The 27935-nt window shown below is 46.2% G+C and overlaps 1 protein-coding gene and 1 long non-coding RNA gene across 51 annotated transcripts in view; one reads left to right on the top strand and one right to left on the bottom strand.

Moving 5' to 3' along the window:
- Window positions 1–27935, bottom strand: part of PECAM1 (platelet and endothelial cell adhesion molecule 1) — a 100715-nt gene that overhangs the window by 53128 nt on the left and 19652 nt on the right. For 10 of the 50 annotated variants that reach the window (XM_077972482.1, XM_077972473.1, XM_077972491.1 and 7 more), the window contains 3 exons: window positions 12863–13024; window positions 12750–12776; window positions 50–343 (listed from right to left, as the gene is read on the bottom strand). In XM_077972482.1, the coding sequence (XP_077828608.1) occupies window positions 50–343; window positions 12750–12776; window positions 12863–12926 (385 nt within the window). In that variant the 5' untranslated portion in view covers window positions 12927–13024. Of the gene's footprint in view, window positions 1–49; window positions 374–12749; window positions 12777–12856; window positions 13122–13328; window positions 13732–14180; window positions 14244–15288; window positions 15403–21481; window positions 21929–27935 lie in introns of those variants that run through there. The other 40 variants (XM_015120112.3, XM_015120111.3, XM_015120109.3 and 37 more) reach the window with 20 other exon arrangements.
- LOC144335882 (uncharacterized) lies at window positions 20122–21571 on the top strand. Its single transcript, XR_013407082.1, has 2 exons — window positions 20122–20796; window positions 21107–21571. It is a non-coding gene; the product is annotated as an uncharacterized LOC144335882 (long non-coding RNA).

Consider the following 27935-nt stretch of genomic DNA (forward strand, 5'->3'; position numbering starts at 1 on the left):
ACTGTGTTATGTTCCATCTGCTTGCCTGTGCTTAGTTCCAAGGACTCACCTCTCACCAACACCTGGTACTCTGATGTGGTTTTCTCTTTGTTGTTCACAATCACAGTACATTTGTACGTCCCTGAGTCATAGACCCGGGCTTCAGGAATAAAATAACTCTCTGTGCTCTTCATGGAGGAGATGTTGTAAAATAGCACGTCATCCTTATAGAACAGCATCTGGTGCTGAGGCTTGACGTGAGAGGTGGTGCTGACGTCCGCGCAGCACTGCAGGGTCAGGTTCTTCCCATTTTGCACCGTCCAGTCTGGCAGGCTCTTCATGTCGACACTGTTGATTGTGAAAGCTAATGCAAAGGGAAGGAAGGCAGACATACCTGTTATCTCAGAAACAACATCATCCCGGTGACCTTCACCACATCAGATGTGATCTTATCCCATCCTATGCAGTATTGAGTCCAGGGGTCCTAACTGCCAGCAGGGCCAGGCTGGTAGTAACGGTGCATAGTGGCTCAAGCAGGAGGCAGTTGGTACTAAGCTGCAACTTTTCCCACCAAGGCAAAGGAGCAGAGTATGATAAAGATGTAGAGCTAGGCATGGTGGCTCACGCCTATAATGCCAGCACTTTGGGAGGCATGGGTGGATCACCTGAGGTTAGCAGTTCGAGACCAGCCTGGCTAACATCGTGAAACCCCCTCTCTACTAAAAAATACAAAAATTAGCCAGGTGTGGTGGTGCATGCCTGTAATCCCAGCTACTTGAGAGGCTGAGGTACAAGAATCACTTGAACCTGGGAGGTGGGGGTTGCAGTGAGGCGAGATGGCACCACTGCCCTCCAGCCTGGGCGACAGAGTGAGACTCTGCCTCAAAAAAAAAAAAAAAAAAAAAAAAAAAAGATGTAGGTATCCTGTGAGCTGCCACATCTTGACCCCTGGAAGGAGCATAGGATTCAAGCAGTCAAGTGTTCAAGTCCTGGCTTATCATGTACTGTGTGACCCTGGGCAGCTAACTTCTCTGAGCTCAGTTTCCTTACCTGTAGCATGGGGTAGTCATATCTCATTAGGTCTTTGCAGGAAACATACAGGAGAACAGCCAGAACATCTCCTGTACAGTGCCCTATATACATTAAGTGCCTAATAAATTACCGCTACCTCCATTCCAAAACCAGATGGTCATACACAGGCCCTCCTTCTCCACCCAGGCCTTACCGAATTAGCACAGTCCCAGCTGGCATTTTCTATCTGATGGGCTCTGAGGTTTCACCAGATGGTGAGGACTTGAAACCAGTTTTTAGGCTGCTACTTGCATGTTCAGCCTCACCTGCTACCAAGAAACAAAGACTACAGATTCCCCTCTGCCCACGACAGGAATCTCCAGTTAAAACCCAAAACAGCTACAACACTCAACCAGCTATCCAATCTCTGCCAGGAACTAGGCTCTGGGTCAACTGGCCAATACTGTCATTTCTGGCCGATGTCCCCAGAACACAATTGGCTTATATCCAGCAACCATAGGCTGTCAATAGAATTTAGCTAACTACGGATCACATGTTGAGGCCCATTCACGGTAGCAGGCTGACAGAAGGGTGGATTGCTTAAAACTGGGTGCTCTCTAGCTATTGCCGTGTTTTTGTCAGTTGGTTGGTTGTGAGCCACTGCCCTGAAAATTTTCCAGGCTAGAAGATCCTGAACCATGCCCATGGGTCAGGACTTATATCCAAACTTCAGACCAGACCAGGGTGGCCTGCTTTTTGAAGATCCTCTTGGCAATGCCTGTAGGTGCTTTTGTAGCCCACCTGTGGTCCTAGTTATACCCCTTGACTCAAAGCACTCACTATCTTCCCTGTGATTCTCTTTTCCAAGCACAAGAATCCGGGTTTAATCAGCACCATAAAATATTCACTCTCCAAATTCTTGTCAGAAAATAACTTCAAACATCTCATGTTCTATACACAGCTAAAAAAAATATGGATGAAGCTAGATGCAGTGGCTCACGCCTGTAATCCCAGCATTTTGGGAGGCTGAGGCAGGAGGATCGCTTGAGCCCAGAAGTTTGAGACCAGCCTGGGCAACATGGCAAAACCCTGACTCTACAAAAATACAAAAAAATCAGCCAGGCATAGTGCCATGCATCTGTAGTCCCAGCTACTCAGGAGGCTGAGGTGGGAGGATCACCTGAGCCTGGGAGGTCGAGGCTGAAGTGAGCCATGATCATGCCAGTGCACTCCAGCCTAGGTGACAGAGTTAGATTCTGCCTCAAAAAAAAGAAAAGAAAAGAGGCTGGGTGCAGTGGCTCACAGCTGTATTCCCAGCGCTTTGAGAGGCCAAGGTGGATGAGTCACCTGAGCTCAGGAGTTTGAGACCAGCCTGACTAACATGATGAAACCCTGTCTCTACTAAAAGTACAAAATTAGCCAGGTGTGGTGGCACATGCCTGTAATCCCAGCTACTTAGTAGGCTGAGGCAGGAGAATCGCTTGAGCCCAGGAGGCAGAGGTTGCAGTGAGCTGAGATCGCGCCATTGCATTTGCTCTTATTGCCTGGGCAATAAGAGCAAAACTCCATCTAAAAAAAAAAACTAAAATAAATAAATAAATAAAAAGTAACTGATCTGTAGGAGATTTGGAAAAAAATGTACTGAAAGCCCATGACCATAAAACCAGGTGTTTTTCCCAAATCCCTACATGTCCCCCCAGAAATTTCTACATGCCCATTCTCAAGGAAGCTATCTATCCAGCATCTGGACCTGGGATTGAAAGTGACTATGTCTGGTATGCTTTGTTAGCCCCCTATCTATCTCCATGAAGTGTGAATAATGCAATCATGGAATTTAAAATTTTTTATTTAAATTTGCGAGTGAATGGAGCAGTCAAATGTTTAAAACTCACAAAGACAGATGATATGATATGTAAAAACCTCAAAGAGTCTACAGACAAATTATTTGAAATAAATGTGAGTTTAGAAAGGTGGCTGGATAAGGCCGGGAATGGCAGCTCACACCTGTAATCCCGGCATTTTGGGAGGCCAGGAGTTCAAGACCAGCCTGGCTAACATGGTGAAACCCCATCTCTACCAAAAATATAAAAATTAGCTAGACATGGTGGCATGCACCCATAATCCCAGCTACTTGGGAGGCTGAGGCAGGAGAATCACTTGAACCTGGAAGGCAGAGGTTGCAGTGAGCTGAGATCACAACACTGCACTGGGTGACAGAACAATACTCTGTCTGCAAAACCACAAACAAACAAACAAAAAAAGAAAGGTGGCTGGATATAAGATTAATATTTTACAAGTCAGCATAGTGGTCATCTCTGGAGGGAGGGACTATGGGTAGGGAGAAGCACAGATGCAAGCTATTAAGAAGTGATCTTTTGGGATGTTGGTCTGGGATGTTGATGAGACGTTGTCCCTAATTTCACAAAGTGTTCCAACAGCACCAGGAAAAACTGTGTTTATGATGAACAACTGATTTATTTCTATCTTGTGGATTCTGAGAATGTTCTAATGGACCTTGTTCCCCTTTTTGCTTTGATTGCTAACACACAACCAAAATTTCACCTCTGCTTCTAGCAATCTTTGGGATGTATTTTGTGCTAAATGGGCCATGGCTTTATTTCCCTGCCTTTATTTTTCTCTCATCCTGATTTCCTCATTAATTGTATCTTGTTAAACAACAGTACATAATTTTTATAAGTGGTCCCAAGTCGTTTTTTTGGAATAAGAAAAAAGTTAGCTAGCTGGCCAGAGATACTGGCAAAACCTATCCTTTCCCTCTCTTTTAACAAAGTTAGGCCTTTTTTGGGTAATTGAAATTTAATCTGCAATTTTAAAATGAGTACCACAGTTTGTGTCTGCTGCTATATTCTGAGCAATTAATTTAACAACAACAACAACAACAAAAATGGTGTCTGATCAGTCCATGAGGTAAAACAAGGTGATGGTTTAAATTCAAGTCATTTCCCCCAGCGTTACTCTTTGGAACTCTCTTTTTTGTCTTTATGTGCAACTTACAAGCTCCTGATTTAAGGAGCCTGCTGGCTGGGCTCTCGACACAAAATTTTCTTTGGACCAGCCGGGCACGGTGGCTTATGCCTGTAATCCCAGCACTTTGGGAGGCCGAGGCAGGTGGATCACTTGAGGTCAGGAGTTCAAGACCAGCCTGGCCAACATGGCGAAACCCTGTCTCTACTGAAAATACAAAATTAGCTGGGTGTGGTGGTAGACGCCTGTAATCCCAGCTACTCGGGAGGCTGAGGCAGGAGAACTGCTTGAACCTGGGAGGCAGAGGTTGCAGTGAGTCAAGGTCATGCCATTGCACTCCAGCCTGGGCAACAAGAGCAAAACTCCATGTCAAAAAAATTTTTTTTTCTTTGGACCATATTAATTTCTCTGCACCCCTCAAATAATATAGTTCCCTCCCATCCAATCTCTTCCCTCTCAGAGACAATTAGGTCTCCTTCCATGACCTCTTCAGTACTTCCTCCTTCATTTTAAGCTATGCTGTGTATTCCAGTGACTCAAACAGGAGAGCAGAAATCAAGTGCATGGAGCCAGACCTGGGCCAAATCTCATCTCTGCTACTAACAAAGCTGTGTGACCTTTGGCACGTCCCTAAATTCCTCTGAGCCTCAGTTTGCTTATCCATACAATAGGCACAAGGAACTCAAGTATAAATGAGAACCTGAGTTTAAGTACTTAGAGATCCTGGCACCTATAAAGTGCTTGAGAAATGTTAGATAGATTCTTCCAGTTACAGAAATAAAGTCAACACTTTTTTTTTTTAATTTTTAATTTTTTAGAGTTGGGGTCTTACTATGTTGTCCAGATTATTCTTAAACTCCTGGCCTCAAGCAATCGTCCTGCCTCAGCCTCCCCAAGTGCTGCTATTATAGGCATGAGTTGAAAATCAACTATTCAGAGCTTTAAAGCTGTGTCTCCACTCCATGTTTCTAGGGCTTTTCTTTTTTTTCAAGTAAAAACCATATTTAAGGCTGGGCGTGGTGGCTCATGCCTGTAATCCCAGAACTTTGGGAGGCTGAAGTGGGCAGATCACTTGAGGTCAGGAGTTCGAAACCAGCCTCCTGGCTAACATGGTGAAACCCCATCTCTACTAAAGATACAAGCACTAGCCAGGCATGGTGGCAGGTGCCTGTAATCCCAGCTACTCAGGAGGCTGGGGCAGGAGAATCACTTGAACCCAGGAGGCGGAGATTGCAGTGAGCCGAGATCGCACCACTGCACTCCAACCTGGGCGACAAAGCTAGACTCCATCTCAAAAAAATAAATAAAACAAAAACAAAACAAAAACCATATTAAACATTTTCAGGTTAATTTATAGTGACTTATCCAGCCTCCCAGTTTTGCTCACTCCACTGCGTGCTCTCCACACGAGTCATTCATCTGCTCTCCTGTTTACTGAACGAGCTCCCATCCCTGACTGGTCATGCCCTAGACCAGCAGACAGTGCTGGATACAGAAGGGAGTCAGACACACCAGGTTCAAACCCCTGATCCCACAGTCCTTAGCTGGGCGATCTTGGGAGTTATCTAACCTCTCTGGGCCACCATGTCTCCACCTACAAAATAAGAACACGAATATCTGCCTTCTCCGGTAACTTTAACCTAAACAGTGACTGCACCAAAGTAGCTGAGGGCACAGAAGGGGCCGTGTATATACTGCCCAGTGCCTGGCCCCTGGTTGACATCCTCTGCCTTCTTCCTTAGCACCATTCATAGCAAACATTTAAGGGGGTTTTTCTATGCCAAGCACTGTCCCCCACACTGGGGGTTCAGAGAACAGTGAGGCTGGCAGTCTGCCCTTGGAGAGCTTGGTCTGCACTCCACAGCTCTTCCTACTCTGGGCCATCCAGCCTCAACACAATCCTTGCCTGAGCCTCCTACTGAGCAGTCCTAGTTCATTTGATTTTTATAAAAGCCCTCCCTTTTTAAAAAACAATTTTAAAGCAAATTTGACTAAAGCACCAAGCAGTGGTTTTTTTAGTGGGGCTGGTACCCACTAGCACGGGGCACTTCCACCATCTTGCTTTTATAAGCAACTCTAACACACATCATCTGCTCAAAGAAACAAACTCGGCCAGGCGTGGTGGCTCACACCTGTAATCCCAGCTCTTTGGGAGGCCTAGGTGGGTGGATCACCTGAGGTCAAGAGTTTGAGACCCACTGGCCAACATGGTGAAACCTCGCCTCTACTAAAAATACAAAAATTAGCCGGGCATGGTAGCGGGCACCTGTAATCCCAGCTACTCAGGAGGCTGAGGCAGGAGAATCACTTGAACCCAGGAGGTGGAGGTTGCAGTGAGCCAAGATCGCGCCACTGCACTCCAGCCTGGGCAATAGAGCAAAAACTCCATCTCAAAAAATAAATTAATTAACAATAAACGAACTCAGTGTATGCACTGGCAGGAACACCACATTCCTATGGCTAGCTCGAACAGACAAAAGAGAAGAGAGGGCAGGATGGAAAAAGGAAAAGCATTTTATAAAATCTATCAAGATATGAGTCTCAGCCCTTCATCTTAACACAAATATCATTGACAAAACAACAAAAACAGTGGCCTAGTTTTTACTGCCACAACAACCACCACCTCCCTTGCTATAGCTGCTCTTCAAGATGCCTCCACAATGATCCTTGCCCTCTGCTCATCACACTTACATGTGGTCGCCTCCCACATTAACATCAACCAACAAAATACTCCATCAGGTAATAAAAGATAATGCAGCTTTTATCCCGGCCACTCTCTTCTCCTGTCTGGGATCCCTCATTCTGGGCAAAGCCAGCAGTCAGGTCATGAGTAGCCCTGTGGACGGCCCCCAGGATGAGGAATTAAGGCCTCCAGCCCATAGCCTCGGGAGTGAGCTCGGAAGCAGATTCTCCAGACTCAGTCAAGCCTTCAGATAAACCGCAACCCTGACCAACAATTTATCTGCGATCTAATGAGACCCGGTGCTAGCACCACCCAACTCAGCCACTCCTGCATTCCTGACCCTCAGAAACTTCGGGATAATAAATCTGTGTTATCTTAAGCCAGTAAGTTTTAGGTCAATTGCTAAGCAGCAGTAAGTGACAAATATGCTATACAACCAAACTTCAAAAGTCTCCACTCCATTCTTGTTTTGATGATATGGAAAACATTATCTTCTTTCTAAATAAACCAGCCAAGCCCAGCCAAACTGAATTACTGCCTGGAGGTCTCACTATTTACACAGTGACTGTTCACAACCCGGGGGACACGGACACAGGCCCTGGGAGGTGCATGGGTGGGTGTTAGGAGGCTCATCAACCACCTCCAATTGTGTGCAAATGTGTGCTTTTTCTGGAGAGAGGGCTCACAGATTTCCTTACTGAATCCCAAAGGGCTCAGGACTATTGTGATGAAGGGTGGGGCTGTGGGACAGCCTAAAGAGGTCAGATCTTTTCAACCTGGAGAGATGAAGGTTGACAGAGAAGGATCCAAAGTTGTGAAGTCACCACGGAAGAGCCAGTGACCACAGTGCCAAACCCCAAAATGCTAAAACAGTGGGACCTTGACCTCAAGGCCACTCATCAATAGATGGTGGCGCTCCCTGGAAACATGCAGCACCATGAGTCGGCCAGCCACCTGGCCCTCAACCTGGAAATGACTCAGAGAGAAAGTGGAGGGTGCAGGAGAAGGAGGGGCTGCCCGCCCTCCTCAGGAAAATTACTGGGAGCCATGAAGCATAGAGCCCCTGATGAACTTCTGTGTTCATCTGAGAGCACGCTGAGCCATCTTCCTACCCGAATCTCAAGCATCTCCAAGTTCAGTTCAAGTTTCCATCAATGAGACATGTGTCGAGCACCTGTGCCAGGTTCTGGGCTGACAGAGTAAATAAGAAATCATCCTTGCTGTCCCAAACAGCGAAGGTTGGCGGGGCCCACATAGCTGGACTCCAGTGATATCAGTAAGCACCAAGAGGAAGGGCTGCCCAGGAGAGGTCAAGGAGTCTGAAGGAAGTGACCACTGAACTGAACCTGCCAGGCCAAGGACAGGCAGTGGGGTGCTCCAGGTAGGAGAACAGCGTGTACCAGGACACAGGGGTGTGAGAAATCAGTGCATTCTGGGCATGGCCCATTACAGAAACCAGAGTGTGGGGCTAGAGAGGTCAGGTGGCTGGGTCTGTGGTGCCAGAATGGAGGGCCAGCCTGCTGTGCTGACAAGCTGGGCCCTGTTCTGAAGGTGTCAGGAGGGGTGTGACAGCACCCGAGGCCAGTAAACAACCTGGAAGTGGTCCAGGTGAAAGCTGATGAGGCCTGAGCTAGGTGGGTGCAGTGGGGATGAGGGAAGGATAGGCTGGGGATCTCTTGAGTGGACTCAACAGGACTTGTTTCTAGGGTGTTGAAAATGTTCTAGAAAGAATCCCAGCACTTTGGGAGGCTGAGGCAGGTGATCACTTAAGGTCAGGAGTTTGAGAACAGCCTGGCCAACATGGTGAAACCTCGTCTCTACTAAAATTACAAAAATTAGCCGAGCATGGTGGTGCGTGCCTGTAATTGCAGCTACTCAGGAAGCTAAGTCAGGAGAATTGCTTGAATCTGGGAGGTGAAGGTTGCAGTGAGCTGAGATCCAACCACTGCACTCCAGCCTGGGCGACAAAAAAAAAAAGAAAGAATATGTTCTAGAACTAGACAATGGTGATGGTTGCACAACACTGTGAATGTACTAAATGTCGTGAATAATAAATGTCATATTATTTTACCACAATTTAAAAAAAGATTTTGTATTTTACCACAATTCAAAAAAGATTTTGTTTGACTGGCTATGGGGTTGAAAGAATGGAAGATAAACTTCCTGGATTAGATTCCCAGGAGGATGTATGTGCCACCAAACTAAAATAGAAAATGCCACACGCAGCTGGGTGTGGTGGCTCATGTCTGTTATCCCAGCACTTTGGGAGGCCAAGCAGGAGGATGGCTTAAGTCCAGGAGTTCGAGACCAGCCTGGGCAACAAAATGAGACCCTAGTCTCTACAAAAACAAAACCAAACTAAAACTAAACAAACGAACAAACAAACAAACAAAAAAACAGAAAAAGATAAGGAAGGAAGACGAAGTGATGGTGGTACAGCTGGGTGCCAGGGGCCAGTAGGAGGACCGGGAGGAGACATCAAAGGTCAGCCTGTGTTAACTGGAGGTTCAAGGCAGAGGCCAGGGCTGGACAGTGAAGGTGGGAGGCGTGTGGATTTAGGGGAGGGGGGAATGTGGAGGTGTTGAGAGAGGAGCTGGTCTCCAGGGAGGATAAGACCAGGAGCCTGCAGAGACCAGGACTGGGTTCAGACTCCAGGAGAAGACAAAGTAAGTTCAAAGTCAGCCCTGGGGGAGCAGGAGGAGGGTTTGTTAGAGAGGGAGGAGACAAAGCAGGGAAGAGGATGGAGAAGGTCAAGGAGGGAGGCTTTGGGGCATGATCAAAAGTCAAAGGCAGGAAAGGGGTACAGGGAGCTGAGGGCTGGAAGTGTCCGTTGCATTTGGCATCAGGTGGTCCTTGGTGACCCCTCAGCCAGAGGAGACCCAACAGCCAGAGAAGTGGGGCCTGAGGCCAGGCTGCTGGGAGGCAAGGAGTGTCTGAGAGGTAACGGGGGTAGGGACAGATCATAAACTAACTTTCAGAGAGGTTTGACTGAGAAACGATACTAGAAAGGCCAGATGTGGGGGACACAAGATAAATGGCAGGGCTGGGTGCCTGCATGTGCTTTTTCTTTTTCCTAAAAAAAGAGTTCTCATTCATGTTTGTACACGGAGAGAACAGAGCCAGAAGCAGAAATAAAGATTCTACAAGTGGTGGTAGGGGAGAGGGACATGAATGCAAGTAGGTGTGGGGTCCTGGGGGTGATGGAGGGGCTCAGCCTGGCTGGCCCCGATCAGCTGAGGAGCGGAGTGCACGTGTCCTCCCAGGCCGGGAGGGAAGCCGAGAGGATGGGTGGGGAGGCTGATAAGCCCACAGCCAGGCCCAGGCGGGAAGTTGAGGGAGTTCCCTCCAGATGACTGTTTTCTAGGTGAAGATGGAGCAGCAGTCACCCACTGAGGCAAGGCAGCTGCAGTGAGGTGCGAGGAGGGGTACAAGGAGGCCTGAGATGAAAGGAAGGGAAAGGGCTGAGGCTGTCCCAGGACCCCAGCCACAGAGCGGGAGATGCAGAGCAAGCCTGCAGGCCACGCACTGCAAATGCTGGCCTTGGGGGGCCTAAGGAATGGAGACCTCGTTCCAGCCCCCGCCCTGTCCACCCCCGGTGTTGACCCTGCTCGCTTGGTGCCTTGTGGCCTCCAGATCTGTTTCCTTGAGTGTAAAACAAGGCAGAGGCCCCAGGAAGCAGTGGGAGAGTCGCTCCCTGTACCACGTTCTGTAGTTCCAGTGTCTTCCCTGAGGGTACAAAGAACATTCTCTAGGAACCCAAAGAAGGGAGCAATTGATTTCCATGTGGGATGGAGGGGGAGAGGGGAGAGCACCAAGGTTTTGGGAAACAGGATGTTGCAGGTGAGAAAAAGAGGAACCCCAAAGCGTGCGTGTCTGCAGGGCAGGGTCTGGGCCAAAGGGTGTGGTCTGGGAGGGTACCAGGACTGGAGTGGACAAAGGGAGAGTGGGTGGGGCAGGAGCCACAGTTGTAAAGGTGGGCTAGGACTGTGTAGTAAACACCACTGTCATTTACCAATCACTGCGTGACAGGGGCCAATGAATCACCTCCTTTTGTCCAGTCTCAACCTCATACCCACTTCATGCCCATGAAGTTCTCTTATCATCCCCATGTTACAGATTGGGAAAATAGCTCAAAGAGGTTAAGTAAAACTGGTCTGAAAGATTTGAGTCAGGCTTATGGCTCCAGACAAATGGTGCGGCTTCAGAGAGTAGAAGTTCTAGTGCCAGTGCCCAGCCGACTGCCTCTCTCATGGACAAATCAGTTCTTTCTTTCTTTCTTTCTTTCTTTTTTCTGAGACAAAGTCCTGCTTCATTGCCTAGGCTGCAGTGCAGTGGCACGATCTTGGCTCACCAAATCTGTGCCTCCCAGGTTCAAGCGATTCTCATGCCCCTGCCTCCCAAGTAGCTGGGATTACAGGCATGTGCCACCATGTCCAGCTAATTTTTTGTATTTTTAGTAGAGACGGGGTTTCGCTATGTTGGCCAGGCTGGTTTTGAACTCCTGGCTTCAAGTGATTCGGCCACCTCAGTCTCCCAAAGTGCTGGCATTACAGGGGTGAGCCAACACAGCTGGTAAAATCGGTTATTTCTGAGGCTTGGTGACACCATCAGTCCAGCAGGATAATTATGAAGATAATGGATATCCTGCCTCCCTGGGTTGCCACGGGGATCAAATGCCCAAAGAAGCACTGTACAGTTGAGCAGAGAAGCCTGGCAGAGTTCTTTGCCAGTGGCCAACTAGCCCTCCCCAGCCTGGAGCCACTGCTCTGAAGCTTGACTCACCAGCTAGCCTTGCCCATGGACTTCACTTCCAAAGAGCTGTGCAATTTGCCTGCAACCCAGTCACCTCCATTCTTTGCTGATTGCAGTGACTTCTGACAAGGAAATAGCGTTCTGTGGGCTCTCCCTCTATTCACAGCCCCAGAATACTAGTGAGCCCCCTCATTCATGTGGTCCCAGAAGAAGCAGAACAGAACCCTCTCATCTCAAGACAAAGGTTCAAAATTAGCTCTAAAGTGGAAGATAAGCCAGGCTTCAAAGATAGGCAGCACCCCCCTTCCCTATGTGCAAGCACAAAATATTATAGATACACTTGTAGTCTCACAGGTGAATGGAAAATGAGCTCCAGTGTGTGATTTTTATCATTTAGGAGTAAAAATGTAGCAACAATTTAAACTAGAATCTGTCTTCATATGTCTAACAGATCAATTATATCTCATTTGCAAATAACAATTGGGGATAGTTTACAATATTCAAATAATTTTTATGCTAAAAAAAAAAAAACTAATTATGGAATTGCTCATTAAAAAAAAAAAATCACCTCCCCATCCCCAAAAAACAGCAATGCACTGGAATCTAGAAAATGTGAGGCCGGGCACGGTGGCTCACACCTGTAATCCCCAGCACTTTGGAAGGTTGAGGCGGGCGGATCACCTGAGGTTAGGAGTTCGAGACCAGCCTGGCCAACATGGTGAAACCCCATTTCTACTAAAAATACAAAAATTAACTGGGCGTGGTGGTGCACGCCTGTAATTCCAGCTACTTAGGAGGCTGAGACAGGAGAATCCCTTGAACCCAGGAGGTGGAGGGTGCAGTGAGCCAAGATTGCGCCACTCCACTCCAGTCTGGGTGACAGAGACTCTGTCTCAGAAAAAAAAAAAAGAAAAAAAAAAATGCATGCTACTTATAATTGTGCTTTTTGCCATTTTTTAATAAAAGTAACGGCAAAAACCACAATTACTTTGCAACAATCTAATATATTTTTAGACTAGTCAAGTGTAGTAGTAAGAACAAAGAACATGGAGTTTGATCTGTAACTGACTAAACAATTCATCAAGATAAACTACTACCTTCAGACCAGCCAAGGAAACGTATGCTACTTCTAAAGCACACTGACCAGAACTTGGCTTAGATCTAAGCCTTTCTAAAAATGCCCACATGGGATAAACTTTAGTTCTCAATTGGAATCTTTTCCTTAATTGTTAGTAATGTCAAACAAACCCCAACAATTTGACATGCATTTTAGGCATCACAGAAGAGAAAGCAGGAAACCAGATAGAAACACCTGTTACAGTGGAAACATCAGACTTACAGTTTTTGTGACCCTCAAGGCTTGAACCTGCAAGAAACAGAAGAAACATGTTGATTCCAGAAGCTTCGATGCTCATGGAGTTAAAGTGATGTGGAAAGAGAGTAAACACTCACAGAGCAGAAGGGTCAGCAGGACTCCGAGCCACATCGTGGCCCCTCGGGCCCACCTCGGCTGCATCCTGAGAGTGAAGACTGCAGGCACAGTTAGTTCTGCCTTCGGGCCATGGCTCACTCAGCAGAAGGCACTGCCCACAAGTCACCGCTGAGAAACCCGCCCTGTGAAAAGCACAAACCACTCTGGTCACTTCTCCCGGCGCCTGCAGGGAGACCGGCTGTGGCGCTGGTCAGGTAATGGCAGCCATGGCTGGAAACCGGGAACAATGGGGCCTGGGCTGGCCTGATATCTCCTCAGGAAATGACCGGCCTTCCTGCGGGGCCACCGAACGCGGCCGCTTTGTTTAGTTTCTTTAGGGAAAAAACAAGGCACAAGTGACATTTGCCTCGGCATTCTTAAACCTCCCTCTGTCTCGCTTGGGTTTGGGGGCCCTTCTCATGGCATAGTGAGGGGATTCCTCCCTACCTCCAGCCTCCACCCAAAGGGTTTCTCTCCCAGGACGTCCAGAAAGATCTCTCTGCTTTTCCGGTCCTCCGCTTCCCCCATCAAAGAGGACTTTTCCCACACAGCATAAGTCTGGGCCCCCTGCCTTTCCTGGGCTGGCTTTTTCCCAAAATTGCAGGTTTGTCAAAGAGACCTGCTGCTCGGGAAGGCTGAGCTTGGAGCACAGCGGAACTGAGGCGGGAGAATAGCAGAGGAAGTAGTGGACAAAGAGGACCCTTGGGCGTAGGCTAGCTTAAGCAATAGCAAAAGCATAAGATGTAAGATAGTAGAAGAAGAACATATGAAAGGAAGTAAGCAGTAAGAATAGAATTAACAGCTGGGCACGGTGGCTCACACCTGTAATCCCAGCACTTTGGGAGGACAAGGCAGTGGATCACGAGGTTAGGGGTTCGAGACCAGCCTGACCAACATGGTGAAACCCCACCTCTACTAAAAAAAAAAAAAAAAATACAAAAATTAGCCAGGTGTGGTGGCACATGCCTGTAATCCCAGCTACCTGGGAGGCTGAGGCAGGAGAATCGCTTGAACCTGGGAGGCAGAGGTTGCAGTGAGCTGTGATTGCACCACTGTACTCCAGCCTGGGCAACAGAGTGAGACTCCATCTCAAAAAAAAAGAATAGAATTAACTTCTTCCATGGAAATAAGGAGTGACATGTTCACCCAATATCATACCCTTTAGAAGATGACTTCAAGCTTAAAAATACACTATTCTTACTCCTTCAAGCCTCAAAATACACTATTCCTACTCCTTTTAAAAGAAAATACCTTGTAGTTTTTAGATTGACCTTTGGGGCCAGGCATTGTGGCTCATACCTGTAATCTTTGGATTGCCTGAGGTCAGGAGTTTCAGACCAGCCGGGCCAACATGGTGAAATCCTGTCTCCAATAAAAATACAAAAATTAGCTGGGTATGGTGGCACATGCCTATAATTCCAGCTACCCAGGAGGCTGAGGCAGGAGAATCGCTTGAACCCGGGAGGTGGAGGTTATAGTGAGCCAAGATCAAACCACTGCACTCCAGCCTAGGGTGACAGAGCAAGACTTTGTCTCAAAAAAAAAAAAAATTGGCCTTTGGACTCTTCGTTGGGTAATAGATATTTTGATGGTAGAAAATACTAGAATCTGGCCAAGGCGCAGTGGCTCATGCCTGTAATCCCAGCACTTTGGGAGGCTGAGGCAAGCAGATGACTTGAGGTCAGGAGTTCAAGACCAACCTGGCCAACAGGGAAAAACCCCGTCTCTACTAAAAATACAAAAATTAGCCTTAGCCGGGCATGAAGGTGTGCACCTGTAATCCCAGCTACTCAGGAGGCTGAGGCAGGAGAACTCAGAAGGCGGAGGTTGCCGTGAGCTGAGATTGCACCACTGCACTCCAGCCTAGGTGACAGAAGTAAAACTCCATCTCAAAAAGAAAAAAAAAAAAAAAAAAAAGAAAGAAACTACTGAAATCTGACCCTTTGCATCAGTTTCTAAAAATCTAACTTGTTAGAGTCAAAAGTTATGGGATGCTTTGGAAAAGAATAAACCAGGTGGATATTAATAGCACATCAAAATCTCTCAGACTGTCCTAATATTTTATGGTGTTTATAGTCTGTAATTTAAAACATCTATCAAATATTGCCACAGAAAGTAATATAATAGATAAGGGAGTAAGCAGTAAGTTGGGACATGCAAGGTAAGAGAAGTAAGTTGGAAGGACTTCCAGTAGCTATTTGGTCACAAAAAATAAAAGTAAAGATGGGCAATTTGGTCACAAGAGGTAAAGTGGGGGTAAACAAGGTTGAGCTTACAAGAAATAAAGTAGGGTTAAGGCGCAATAAGAGAAAGGCAAGTGATGTTAAGCAAGTGAGGAAAAACATGCAAAAGGCCAAGAAATGTAACAAACCGGTGCTGATAACCACTCGCAGGCCAGCCCACTCACCCCTCTCCGAGTGGCGCTGTGCTTAATCAGTCATTTGCTGCTTTGCTGTTTGTACGTGTGTCATGTCCAATTCTTCATTCATGGTACCAACAGCCTGGAGCTGCACGGCGCCATCTGGTAACAGAACTAGTAAGCTCTACCTGGCCTTTGGTGTGGATGACATACGCAGCCCTGTGAGAGGCCCCTCTCCAGCCTGCACCCCTAAACAAATGCGTACTTTACTGGGCCACTACGCAGGCGCTTTCTAAGATATACATCATTTCTGCCGGGCACGGTGGCTCAGGCCCATAATCCCAACACTTTGGGAGGCCAAGGCGGGCGGATCACCTGAGGTCAGGAGTTTGAGACCAGCCTGACCAACATGGAGAAACCCCATCTTTACTAAAAATACAAAAATTAATCAGGCGTGTTGGCACATGCCTGTAATCCCAGCTACTCGGGAGGCTGAGGCAGGAGAATCGCTTGAATCTGGGAGGTGGAGGTTGCGGTAAACCGAGATTACGCTATTGCACTCCAGCCTGGGCAACAAGAGCAAAACGCCATCTCAAAAAAAAAAAGAAGATGTACATTGTTTCCTTTCATTCCTCTGTTTGAGACAGGAAAAAGTCAATTTACAGTCCGCCATAAAAAGCCTTTGCTTACCTTTCAAGCCTCGTCTCACCACTTCCTTCCTTGCACCTACATTATGGCTGCTAGAATTTCTAGTTCCCAGCACTCTTCATCTGTCTGTGCCTTTGCTGGGGCTGCTCCCCTACTTGGAATGCCTCCCCACTTCTTTCTAAGCAAATTCCTACCCAACCTTCCTAACTCAGTTCAGGAATCCGTTTCTGCAGAATTTTTCCTTGTCTTCCCCAGACTGAGCTGCCCTTCCTCTGCACCCCCCTCACCTCCCTGGTTTTCCCTCTGTCAGACACTTTTTTTTTTTTTTTTTGAGACAGAGTCTTGCTCTGTCACCCAGGCTGGAGTGCAGTGGTGTGATCTTGGCTCACTGCAACCTCCGCCTCACGGGTTCAGGCGATTCTCCTACCTCAGCCTCCCGAGTAGCTAGGATTACAGGCATGCGCCCGTGCCTGGATAATTTTTGTATTTTTAGTAGAGACAGAGTTTCACCATGTTAGCCAGGCTGGTCTTGAACTCCTGACCTCAGGTGATCCACCCACCTTGGCCTCCCAAAGTGCTGGGATTACAGGTGTGAGCCACTGGGCCCGGCTGTTGGACTTTATTTTTATTTTTATTTTCTGAGATGGAGTCTCGCTTTGTTACCCAGGCTGGAGTGCTGTGGCACGATATTATCTCACTGCAAGCTCCACCTCCCAGGTTCACGCCATTCTCCTGCCTCAGCCTCCCGAGTAGCTGGGACTACAGGCGCCCACCACCACGCCCGGCTAATTTTTTGTATTTTTAGTAGAGACGTGGTTTCACCATGTCAGCCAGGATGGTCTCGATCCCCTGACCTAGTGATCTGCCTGCCTCGGCCTCCCAAAGTGCTGGGATTACAGGCGTGAGCCACCGCGCCTGGCTGGACACTTTTATTATACGATGTGTCATAATGGCCTGTCCTCCCCCAAATGGACTGCAATCTCCGTGATGACAGGCACAGTGCCTGGAACCTAGTAGATGTTGAAAAAGCATTAGTGCAATGGATGACTGTCTGGATGGATGAAGACAAGCTACTGTGTTGTCTGAAACAGATGATCACTGCCTTTAAGATGCCATGTTGTTTCTGAAATGCCACCCTCTAGGACTTCCCCATGGTAAAGCTAAGACAGATACAAACTGGCCACAATTGAAACCAGATTCCTCTACTTCAGGGCAATAATCAAGAAGTAATGGCTTCTAGCTAGAAAACAATCCCTCTCTCTGACCTATGGTTCAGTGGAAGTTTTGATAAGAGCCTTGAACAGCAATACACACTTTACCCATTTATTTCTAAAGGAATGTTTTCCATTGCGTTATTTGCTGTTGTTTTGTGCTCCCCATTTCCCACTATAAGCTATCTTCTTTGGCAACCTACTGGAAATTACCCTCACCCATCTACCAAATTTTGATGTGGGAACAAAAAAGGAAATACCATGAGTAATAAGACAAATTTTGGCTTCAATGGTAACTTTTAGATATTGCAGAATAAGCACCTTTTGCAGAGCAACATTCAAATGATAGCGATAAATGCCGAGACCCCAGACCCCGTGCCTCCAAGTTCCAAAGTAAATTTCTAAAATGTGGCAATTGCTTCAAAAATGATTCTAATACTTTTAGGATACCATGATCAAATAAAGCTTTATTTCAAAAATAAATGTCTTTTTTTTTTAGAAAATTGAAAAATTCTATCCCATAATTCACACTATGTACCAGAATACATTCCAAATGGACCAATGATAATGAATGTACAAATAAACCCATACAAGTTCTAGAAGAGGCCAGGCACAGTGGCTCATGCTTGTAATCCAAGCACTTTGGGAGGCCGAGGCGGGCAGATCACCTGAGGTCAGGAGTTCAAGGCCAGCCTGGCCCACATATAGTGAAACCCCGTCTCTACTAAAAAATACAAAAATTAACTAGGCGTGGTGGCACATGCCTGTAGTCCCAGCTACTTGGGAAGCTGAGGCAAGAGAATCACTTGAACCTGGGAGCCAGAGGTTGCAATGAGCCAAGATCATACCACTGCACTTTAGCGTGGGCGACAAAGCAAGACTCTGTCTCACAAAAAAAAAAAAAAAAGTTCTAGAAGAAAACACAAGAGAAGTCCTTACAACCTTGAATGGCAGAGGCTGGTTTAACTAAAACTTAAAATCCAGAAGCCCTAAAATTAATTGATAAATTATACTTCATGGAAAAAAAAAAAGTTCTGCTTTGCCAAAAAAAAAAAAAAAAGAGTCAAGAGAAAAACTACTAACTGGAAAAAATGTTTGCAACTCACATCATGGACAAAGAGCTAACCTCCCCAGTATGTGAAGAACACTCATAAATTAAGAAGAAAAAGATCGAGAGTCTGTCTAAGCCGACTCCGGCTTGGGAGGCTGCCTGATTAAAAGAAAGAAAAGAAACTAGAAGAAGAAAAAGAAAAGACCAACAATCCAATAGAAAAATGGGCAAAGAATATGAACAGACGGTTTCCATAATGTAAGAAAAAGTATCTGAAATTGGAAATAGGCAAAAGTGATTACTGCATGCCTGACCAGGGTTTACCTGACTCTCTAAGGGTATTAACCTTTGTCTGACTTGCTATTTACAGCAGACAAGGATACTTTACCATCAGTAGGGGAGGGTAAACATCAACTTGTAGAAAGTCAGTAAGGATGCAAAGGATTCTTATTGTCTGTGGCAGAGGGGTGGGTGGCAGAAACTGAGCATTGGGGGACTTTTCTTTGTAAAGCTTTCTGTACTTTGGTTTTTTTTTTTTTTTTTTTTTTTTTTTTTTTGAGACAGAGTCTTGCTGTGTCACCCAGGCTGGAGTGCAATGGCCAGATCTCGGCTCACTGCAAGCTCCGCCTCCCGGGTTCACGCCATTCTCCTGCCTCAGCCTCCCGAGTAGCTGGGACTACAGGCGCCCGCCACCTCGCCCAGCTAGTTTTTTTTTTGTATTTTTTATTAGAGACGGGGTTTCACCGTGTTAGCCAGGATGGTCTCGATCTCCTGACCTCGTGATCCGCCCGTCTCGGCCTCCCAAAGTGCTGGGATTACAGGCTTGAGCCACCGCGCCCGGCCTGTACTTTGGTTTTTAAATCATGTGACTGTATTACCCTTTAACCTTTTTTTTTTTTTTTTTTTTTTTGAGTTGGAGTCTTGTGCTGTTGCCCAGGCTGTGGCATAGTCTCAGCTCACTGCAACCTCCACCTCCAGGGTTCAAGTGATTCTCATGTCTCAGCCTCCCAAGTAGCTGGGACTACAGGCATGCGCCACCATACCCGGCTAATTTTTGTATTTTTAGTAGAGATGAGTTTTCACCATGTTGGCCAGACTGGTCTTGAACTCCTGACCTCAGGTGATCCACCCACCTCGGTCTCCCAAACTGCTGGGATTACAGGCTTGAGTCACCGTGCCCGACAGTATTACCTTTAAAATTTTAATTAAGAAATTGAATTTCTGTTCAGCTTTATGAAGTATTATATAACTGACATACAATAAGTTGCAAATGTTTAAAGTATACACTTAGAAAAGTGTTGACATGTGTATACCGATGAAACAACCTCTATAATCAAGGAAGCAGATACATCCACCACCCCCAAAAGGTTCCTGTGCCCTTTGTCTCCCTTGCCCTCTGCACTCTCCCCGCTGCAAGGATTGATCTGCTTTCTGATGAGTTTGCATGTTCTGGAATTTTGTAAAGATTCATACAGTATGTACCTTGTATTATTATTATCAGTATCTTTGGTGTGTCTTTTTTCTCTTTTTTTTTTTTTTTTTTTTTTTGAGACGGAGTCTCTCTCTGTTGCCCAGGCTAGAGTACAATGGCACAATCTCAGCTCACTGCAACCTCCACCTTCCGGGTTCAAGCAATTCTCTGCCTCAGTCTCCCCAGTAGCTGGGATTACAGGCGCCTGCCACCACGCCTGGCTAATTTCCTTATTTTTAGTAGAGACAGGATTTCACCATCTTGACCAGGCTGATCTTGAACTCCTGACCTCGTGATCCATCTGCCTTGACCTCCCAAAGGGCTGGGATTACAAGCGTGAGCCACCGTGCCCAGCCTGGCCTGTCTTCTTTCGATCAATGTAATTATTCTGAGATTCCTCCATGTTGTCATGTTGGTGGATGTATCAATATTTCATTCCTTTTTACTGCTGAGTAGCAGTTCATTATATGAACACACCACAGTTTACTTATTTATTCATCTATTATTTTTTCTAATTTTTTTTTTTTTTTTTAGAGACAAGGTTTTTCTTGTTACCCAGGCTGGTATTGAACTCCTGGTCTCAAGCCATCCTCCCGCCTCAGCTTCCCCAAACCCTGGGATTACGACATGAGCTACTGCACCCAGCCTCTCCATTCACCTACTGATGGACGTTTAGGCTGTTTCCAATCTTACACAGTTACAGAAAAAGCTGCTATGAACAAACCTTTGTACGGACATATATTTTTATTTCTCTTGGGTAAATACCTAGGAATGAAGCAGCCAGATTATACAATAGGTGTATGTATGTTTAATATTTTAAGAAACTGTTTTCCCAACTGGTTATGCCATTTTGCATTCCCATCAGCAGTGCCTGAGTCCCAGTTGCTCCACACCCTCACCAACACTTGGCAGGCCTTTAATTTTAGCCATCCTAGTGGGGGGTGTAGTAATATCTTATTACGGTTTCAATATGCATTTTCTTATTGACTAACAATATTGAGCATGTTTTCACATGCTTATTTGTCATCTGTGTATCAGTTAGCTTTTTTTTTTTTTTTTTTTTTTTGAGACAGGGTCTTGCCCTGTTGCCCAGGCTAGAGTGCAGTGCCACAATCTCGGCTTGCTGCAACCTCTGCCTCCTGAGTTCAAGCAACTCTCCTTCCTCAGCCTCCCGAGTAGCTGGGATCACAGGCATGCACCACCATGCCCAGCTAATTTTTGTATTTTTAGTAGAGACGGAGTGTCACCATGTTTGCCAGGCTGGTCTCAAACTCCTGACCATAAGCAATCCGCCCACCTCAACCTCCCAAAGTGCTGAGATTACAGGTGTGAACCACTGCACCCAGCCAACATCTTATTTTTTTTCTTTTTTTTTTAGACAGGGTCTTACTCTGTTGCTTAGGCTGGAGTGCAGTGGCACAATCATGGCTCACTGCAGCCTCAAACTCCTGGGCTCAAGCTATCCTCCTGCCTCAGCCTCCCAAGTAGCTGGGACTATAGGTGTGCGCCACCACACACAGCTAATTTTTTACTTTTTGTAGAGACAGGGTCTTGCCCAGGCTGGTCTCCAGCTTCTTGTTTCAAAAGATCCTCCAGCCTCAGCCTCCCAAAGTGCTGGGATTATAGGCATGAGCCACTATGCCTGGCCTGGCCTTTTTCAATATAGTAAATTGAATGGGTTTTTATTTGTTTGTGGGCCTCTCCTTTCTCCCTGCTTCTTCCCCTTGACCTTGGTGGATTCCTTGATTGGGTGGGGGCAGAGATTCCCACACTGCTTTGGCTTCTTGGTAACTGATCAAGTGACTGACTCCTACATAACCAAGGGACCCCACGAGTTCCCACCAGGCTTAACAAACTCACCCAGGACTCTGCTTGTCACATGGTGTTGTTCGCTTCTTCTCCTCAGCCAAGTGGAATTGAAGGAGGACAGACACACAGTCATTTCTACCTGCAGTGCTCCTGCCTTCAAATACCAGGTAAGTAACGCAGTTCCGAAACATAGCAACTCATTAACTGCACCAAAAAAAAAGCTGCCTGCTGGAGTAAACTTCAGGAAGTGGTTTTTCTGAGCAGCTGGGGGTGAGGTGGGGGGAGGAAGGTGGAGGCAGGTGGGCAACAGACATGTCAGAGGGCTACCAGCAGCAGGCACAGGAGGCCAACCACCTATTTCATGACGATGGTGATGGGAAATGAGATTCACCGGCCATTCCATTTCCCCCACCTGTAGCTGCAGATCTCATTAGTCTTGGAGAGTTGAAGAGCCAGACTCAACAGCCCGCATCCACTGGGTTTGGGACACACCCCAGCCTGGAAGTGAACATGCACTAATGCGTAAATCAGAAGCCTGAGGTTCTTGTCTGTTCTCTGTAATTTAATAGCTTAAATGCTCTGAGGCTCAGGTTCCTCACCTATATAATGGGAATAATATGCCCATCTATCCATTGAATAGGCTTGTTAGGAAGAGCAAACAAGAGCTAGCCTTTGAAAGCACGTTTAACCAACAGAGCACAATAAGAACATAGTAACAACAAAAAAATTTTAAAAATAGCTGGGTACGGTGGTGCATGCCCGTGGTCCCAGCTACTCGTGAAGCTGAGGCAGGAGCAACGCTTGAGCCCAGGAGTTTGAGGCTACAGTGAGCCGCGATCACACCACTGTACTCTAGCCTGGGCAACAGGGCAAGACCCTGTCTCAAAAAGTAATAATAATTAATTAAAATTTTTTTTTAAAAACAATGGTTATGATTGAACAATAACAACAGTTGTTGGTCTGGTTTGGCTGGGCATGCCACATCTGAATCGCTGCTCTGGAGCTCTGCTGACTCATGAACCCAAGGGCCAGCGCTCAGTGCCTTTTCTTCCACACCCACCATGTGCTGCCCTCACCACCCCAGTCTGGCCCCTCACAAAGGTGGGCAGCTGGGCAAAGGCAGGCAGGGACATTGTGGAGGAGTCTGTGCTATCCCATCCCCTGCAGGAGGCCTTCTCCAGTTACAACGGACATGGTTGTTTTGTTTTTGGGTTTTGGGGTTTTTTTTTTGAGACAGGTTCTTGTTCTGTTGCGCATGCTGGAGTACAGTGGCGTGATCACAGCTCACTGCAACCTCTGCCTCCCAGGTTCATGCCATCCTCCCACCTCAGCCTCTCGAGTAGCTGAAACTATAGGCATGTACCGCCACATCTGGCTAATTTTGGTAATTCTTGTAGAGACGGGATCTCGCCACATTGCCCAGGCTGGTCTCAAACTCCTGAGCTCAAGCAATCTGCACGCCTCGGCCTCCCAAAGTACTGGAATTATAGGCATGAGCCACTGCACCTGGCTGACATGGTTGTATTATGACTCATAACCATAGGCATTTTTGCCTTTGTAGACCTCTTCCTCCATAAAAAGAAATAAAAATTATGTTTTGAAACTGTACTGGTATAAATAAAAATATATTCACATTATAAATTTAAAAATTTCTTTTACCTAGACAGTATTTTTATTCTTCTGATTACTGTATCTTCTAGATCTAATGAAGAAGGACCTGACAGCAGATCATGCACACAACAGCCCAAGGGATTAGGGGAGCTACTGTCTTACACCCTGAGTGGCCTGGCCGCTGATCGGGGAAGAGCACTGCCATTTCCCAGGCACTGAAGCCAAAACAGGTATTTGTGCATTCTGTTCTCAAAACCACAAAAGCACAAGCAACAAAGTAACAAAAATAGATAAATTGGACTTTATTAAAACTAAAAATGTTTTTATTGCAAAGGATAGCATTAGGAAAGTGAAAGGTAATTCACAGAATGGGAGAAAATATTTGGAAATCAAATATCTGATAAGGGTCTAGGATCTTGAATATATAAAGAACTGTTACAACTCAACAACAAAAACACAACCACTTTAAAGAATTGGCAAAGGGGCCGGGCGTGGTGGCTCACGCCTGTAATCCCAGCACTTGGGGAGGCTGAGGCAGGAGGATCACTTAAGGTCAGGAGTTCCAAGACCAGCCCGGCCAATATGGTGAAACTCCATCTCAACTAAAAATACAAAAAATTAGCTGGGCGGTGGCACATGCCTGTAATCCCAGATACTCAGGAGGCTGAGGCAGGAGAATCACTTGTTCCCAGGAGGCAGAGGTTGCAGTGAGCCAAGATCGCATCACTGCACTCCAGCCTGGGCGATAGAGTGAATGGGACTCCGTCTTAAAAAAAAAAAAATGGATTTGAGCAGATTATTTCTCCTAAGAAGATTAAAAAAAAAAAAAAAGACCCCAAACACATTAAAAAGATGCTCAACATCTTTAGTCATTAGGGAATTGCAAATCAAAACTACAATGAGATACCACTTCATACCCACTAGGATAACGATAACCAAAAAGACAGACGCTAAGCATTGATGAGGATGTAGAGAAACAGGAATGCCCATAGCCTACTATGGCATTGTAAAATGATACAGCCACTTTGAAAACAGCTAGCAGTTCCCCCAAAATTAAAACTTAAGTTACCATGTGATCCAGCAGCAATTCAACTACTGGGGATATAGTCAAGAGAGCTGAAAACATGTCCACACAAAAACATGTTTATAGGGCTGGGCGCAGTAGCTCACGCCTGTAATACCAGCACTTTGGGAGCCCAAGGCGGGTGGATCACAAGGTCAGGAGATCAAGACCATCCTGTCTAACACGGTGAAACCCCGTCTCTACTAAAAATACAAAAAATTAGCAGGGTGTGGTGGTGGGCGCCTGTAGTCCTAGCTACTCCGGAGGGTGAGGCAGGAGAATGGTGTAAACCCAGGAGGCGGAGCTTGCAGTGAGCCGAGATCACGCCACTGCACTCCAGCCTGGAACGACAAAGCGAGATTCTGTCTCAAAAAAAAAAAAAAAAGAAGTAACAAATCTTTATAGAAGCAGTATTCACAATAGCCAAAACGTAGAAACAACACAAATGTTCATCAATTGATGAATGAGTAAACAAAATGTGATATATCAATATAATGGAATATTATTTCCATGTTGGTCAGGCTGGTCTCAAACTCCCGACCTCAGGTGATCTGCCCACCTCAGCCTCCCAAAGTGCTGGAATTACAGCCGTGAGTCACTGCGCCCGGCCAGTTTTACACTTTTTAAGCCAATTCATTTTAGCATCCCTGATGGTAGATATCTGTGTATCTAATGATCAATTGATCAATCAATCTAAGCATATATACATATGCTCTTTGATTCTCCTTTGAGTAAGTTATAGCATTTCACTGGTTCACTCATTAATTGATAAGTTAAATAAAATATCTGACGCATGTTCATTTTATATTTGTATGAGAGTTATGATTTTACTCCTAAAAATTATAAGACTCCACTATGGAGCTTTTACTTAAATAATAATAACTAATATTTATTGAGTGCTTACATACTTCTCACATTTCCTTTAATCCTATGAGTCAGTTACTGTTATTACTCTCCTTTTACAAGAGAGAAACAAGACTCTCAGAGAGGTTAGTACTCTTGCCCACGATCCCACAGCTGAAGTGGTGATGCTGACTGCCTGCCTTCAGCCCTGAGCCCTAATTCCTCACACAGGATCCCTAGAAGAAAAACATTTCACAGCTGGGTGCGGTGGCTCACACCTGTAATCCCAGCACTTTGAGAGGCCAAGGCAGGTGGACTGCCTGAGGTCAGCAGTTTGAGACTAGCCTGGCTAACATGATCAAACCCCATCTCCACTAAAAATACAAAAAATTATCTGAGCATGGTGGTGCACACCTGTAATCCCAGCTACTCGGGAGGCTGAAGCAGGAGAATTGCTTGAACCCAGAAGGCAGAGGCGAGCTGAGATCCCGCTACTGCACTCAAGCCTGGGTGACAGAGTGAGACTCTGTCTCAAAAAAAAAAAAAAAGAAAAGAAAAGAAAAGGAAAGAAAAGAAAAGAAAAAAGGAAACATTTCAGGACTTCTTGAAATGCTCCACAATAGAAAAATCTTTGGTCTAGAACAAAGATGGAAGGGATCAAAGTCTGAAACAGTTGAAATACACTGAATGTAACATATGTATTCACCAAGGTTATTCAAGGATGTAATCCTTCACCTTGTTCTATACAACTGTCTTCATGTTTCCTGTTTCTTTACAGCTTCATTACCTGATTAAACAAAATTAAAATAAATAGATACATAAAAATCAAAAAGGTAGCCAAGTTGGGGTATGAGAATATGCACAGGATATGATGCTTCTAGACAGAAATGAGATTCATGTGATTTAGGACCATGTCAGGAGCCTGTGTAAACATTCCTAATACCCAGAATGTGAGAACACATCTGGGCCTGCGGATGGATACCTCCCAAATGTCAAGGACATGCTTTAATTAGAGCTTTTTTAAAATGGACCAGTTGCAGCCAGCACTATGGCTTGTGACTATAATCCCAGCATTTTGGGAAGCTGAGGTGGGAGGATCACTTGAGCCCAGGAGTTCGAGACCCTCCTGGACAACATAGTGAGACCCCCTATCTCTACATAAATTTTGTGTTTTAATTAGCCAGGCCTGGGGGTACATGCCTGTGGTCCTAGCTACTCAGGAGGCTGAGGTGGGAGGATTGCTTGAGTTGGGAGGTGGAGGCTACTGTGAGCCATGTTTGGGCCATGGCACTCCATCCTGAGTGACAGAGCGAGACCCTGTCTCAAAAACAAAACAAACAAATAAACAAAAGCCAGAAACCTTGGTAGTGATGGTATACTGGAGTTTTGCAAAATGTTACCATTAGGGGAAACTAGTACATATCTCTGTATTATTTACTGCAAATGCATGCAAATGTGCTATTATCTCAATAAAAATATTTCTATTTAAAAAATAAGGCCGGGTGCCATGGCTCACACCTGTAATCTCAGCACTTTGGGAGGCTGAGGCAGAAGGATCACTTGAGGTCAGGAGTTGGAGACCAACCTTGCCAACATGGTGAAACCTTGTCTCTACTAAAAATGCAAAAATTAGCCAGGCATGGTGGCACGTGCCTGTGGTCCCAGCTACTCAGGAGGCTGAGGCAGGAGAATCGCTTGAACCCGGAAGGCGGAGGTTGCAATGAGTCGAGATCGTGCCACGGCACTCCAGCCTGGGCGACAGAGCGAGACTCAGTCTCAAAACGAAAAAAAAAAAAAAAACAAAAAAAAAAAACCTTGAATTTTCACATTGCTCTTTAGAATGTGGAAGGAACTTGGAAATTTTCTCTGAGGGTAAGAGAGAGCAAATATGCTCCCAAAAAGGGGAAATTCTAAACGGAAAACAAACAGGGACATTTTCCACCTAGAAAAGATCTTGTATATTCAGGGAGGTAAAGGGGATTTCTGCAAATTATTGTGAGATGCATTGACAAGCCTCAACTCCTAAATGAAATGTTTTTCTCCCAGGTCGTTTCAAGGCCAGTTTCCCCAGAAAACTACCCTTAGATGAACCTCTCTAAGAGACAGATGGGCAAGTAGGAAGTGCTCTTAGCTCCCTCTCTCCCATCCCCCATAGGATAAGGCCTACAGAGGAATCCCTTAGGTCAACTTGCAGAGAAAGACCCTGAGGCCCTGAGGTTGGCCATTTGTCTTGTCTGTGTGGCCAGCAAGGGGACTGCTGGGCCTGGCAGTGTCTCAGGACTTCCTGGCCAGGGAGCTTCCTTTGTTGTCTCTGGAGTCCCCCCTTGCCCCGTGTCCTTGAGTCTAGGACCTGGCACAGGTACAAGTGATGCCATGCCCAGGGTGCTCTAATCCAGGCACTGGCCTCTAAGGAATGGTTACTGAGGGCCGGACCAAGTCCAGCAGAGCCAGCTCTCACCAGGCCTGTGCAGTGCGTGAGCATATGCGATGGGAGGACATATGCAGTGAGTGGGTATATGCAGTGGGTGGGCATATGCACTGGATGGGCATGTGTAGTGAGTGGGTATATGTGGTGAATGGGTATATGCAGTGGGTGGGCATATGCAGTGAGTAGGTATATGCAGTGAGTAGGTATATGCAGTGGATGGGTATATGCAGTGGATAGGCATGTGTAATGGGCAGGAATATGCAATGGGTAGGCATATGCAGGGGTTGGGTATATGCAGTGGATAGGCACATGTACTGGGTGGGCATATGTCATGGGTGGGCAAGTGCAGCAAGTGGGTATATGCAGTGGGTAGGCATGTGCAGTGGTGGGTATATGCAGTGGGTGGGCATATGCAATGGGTGGACATATGTGATGTGTAGGCATATGCAGTGAGTGGGTATATGCAGTGGGTAGGCATATGCAGTAAGTGGGTATATGCAGTGGGTGGGCATATGCAGTGGGTGGGCGTATGTCATGGGTGGCATATGCAGGGCTGGGCA

The sequence above is a fragment of the Macaca mulatta genome, chromosome 16 (genome assembly GCF_049350105.2).
Source record: "Macaca mulatta isolate MMU2019108-1 chromosome 16, T2T-MMU8v2.0, whole genome shotgun sequence".
Lineage (NCBI taxonomy): Eukaryota > Metazoa > Chordata > Mammalia > Primates > Cercopithecidae > Macaca > Macaca mulatta.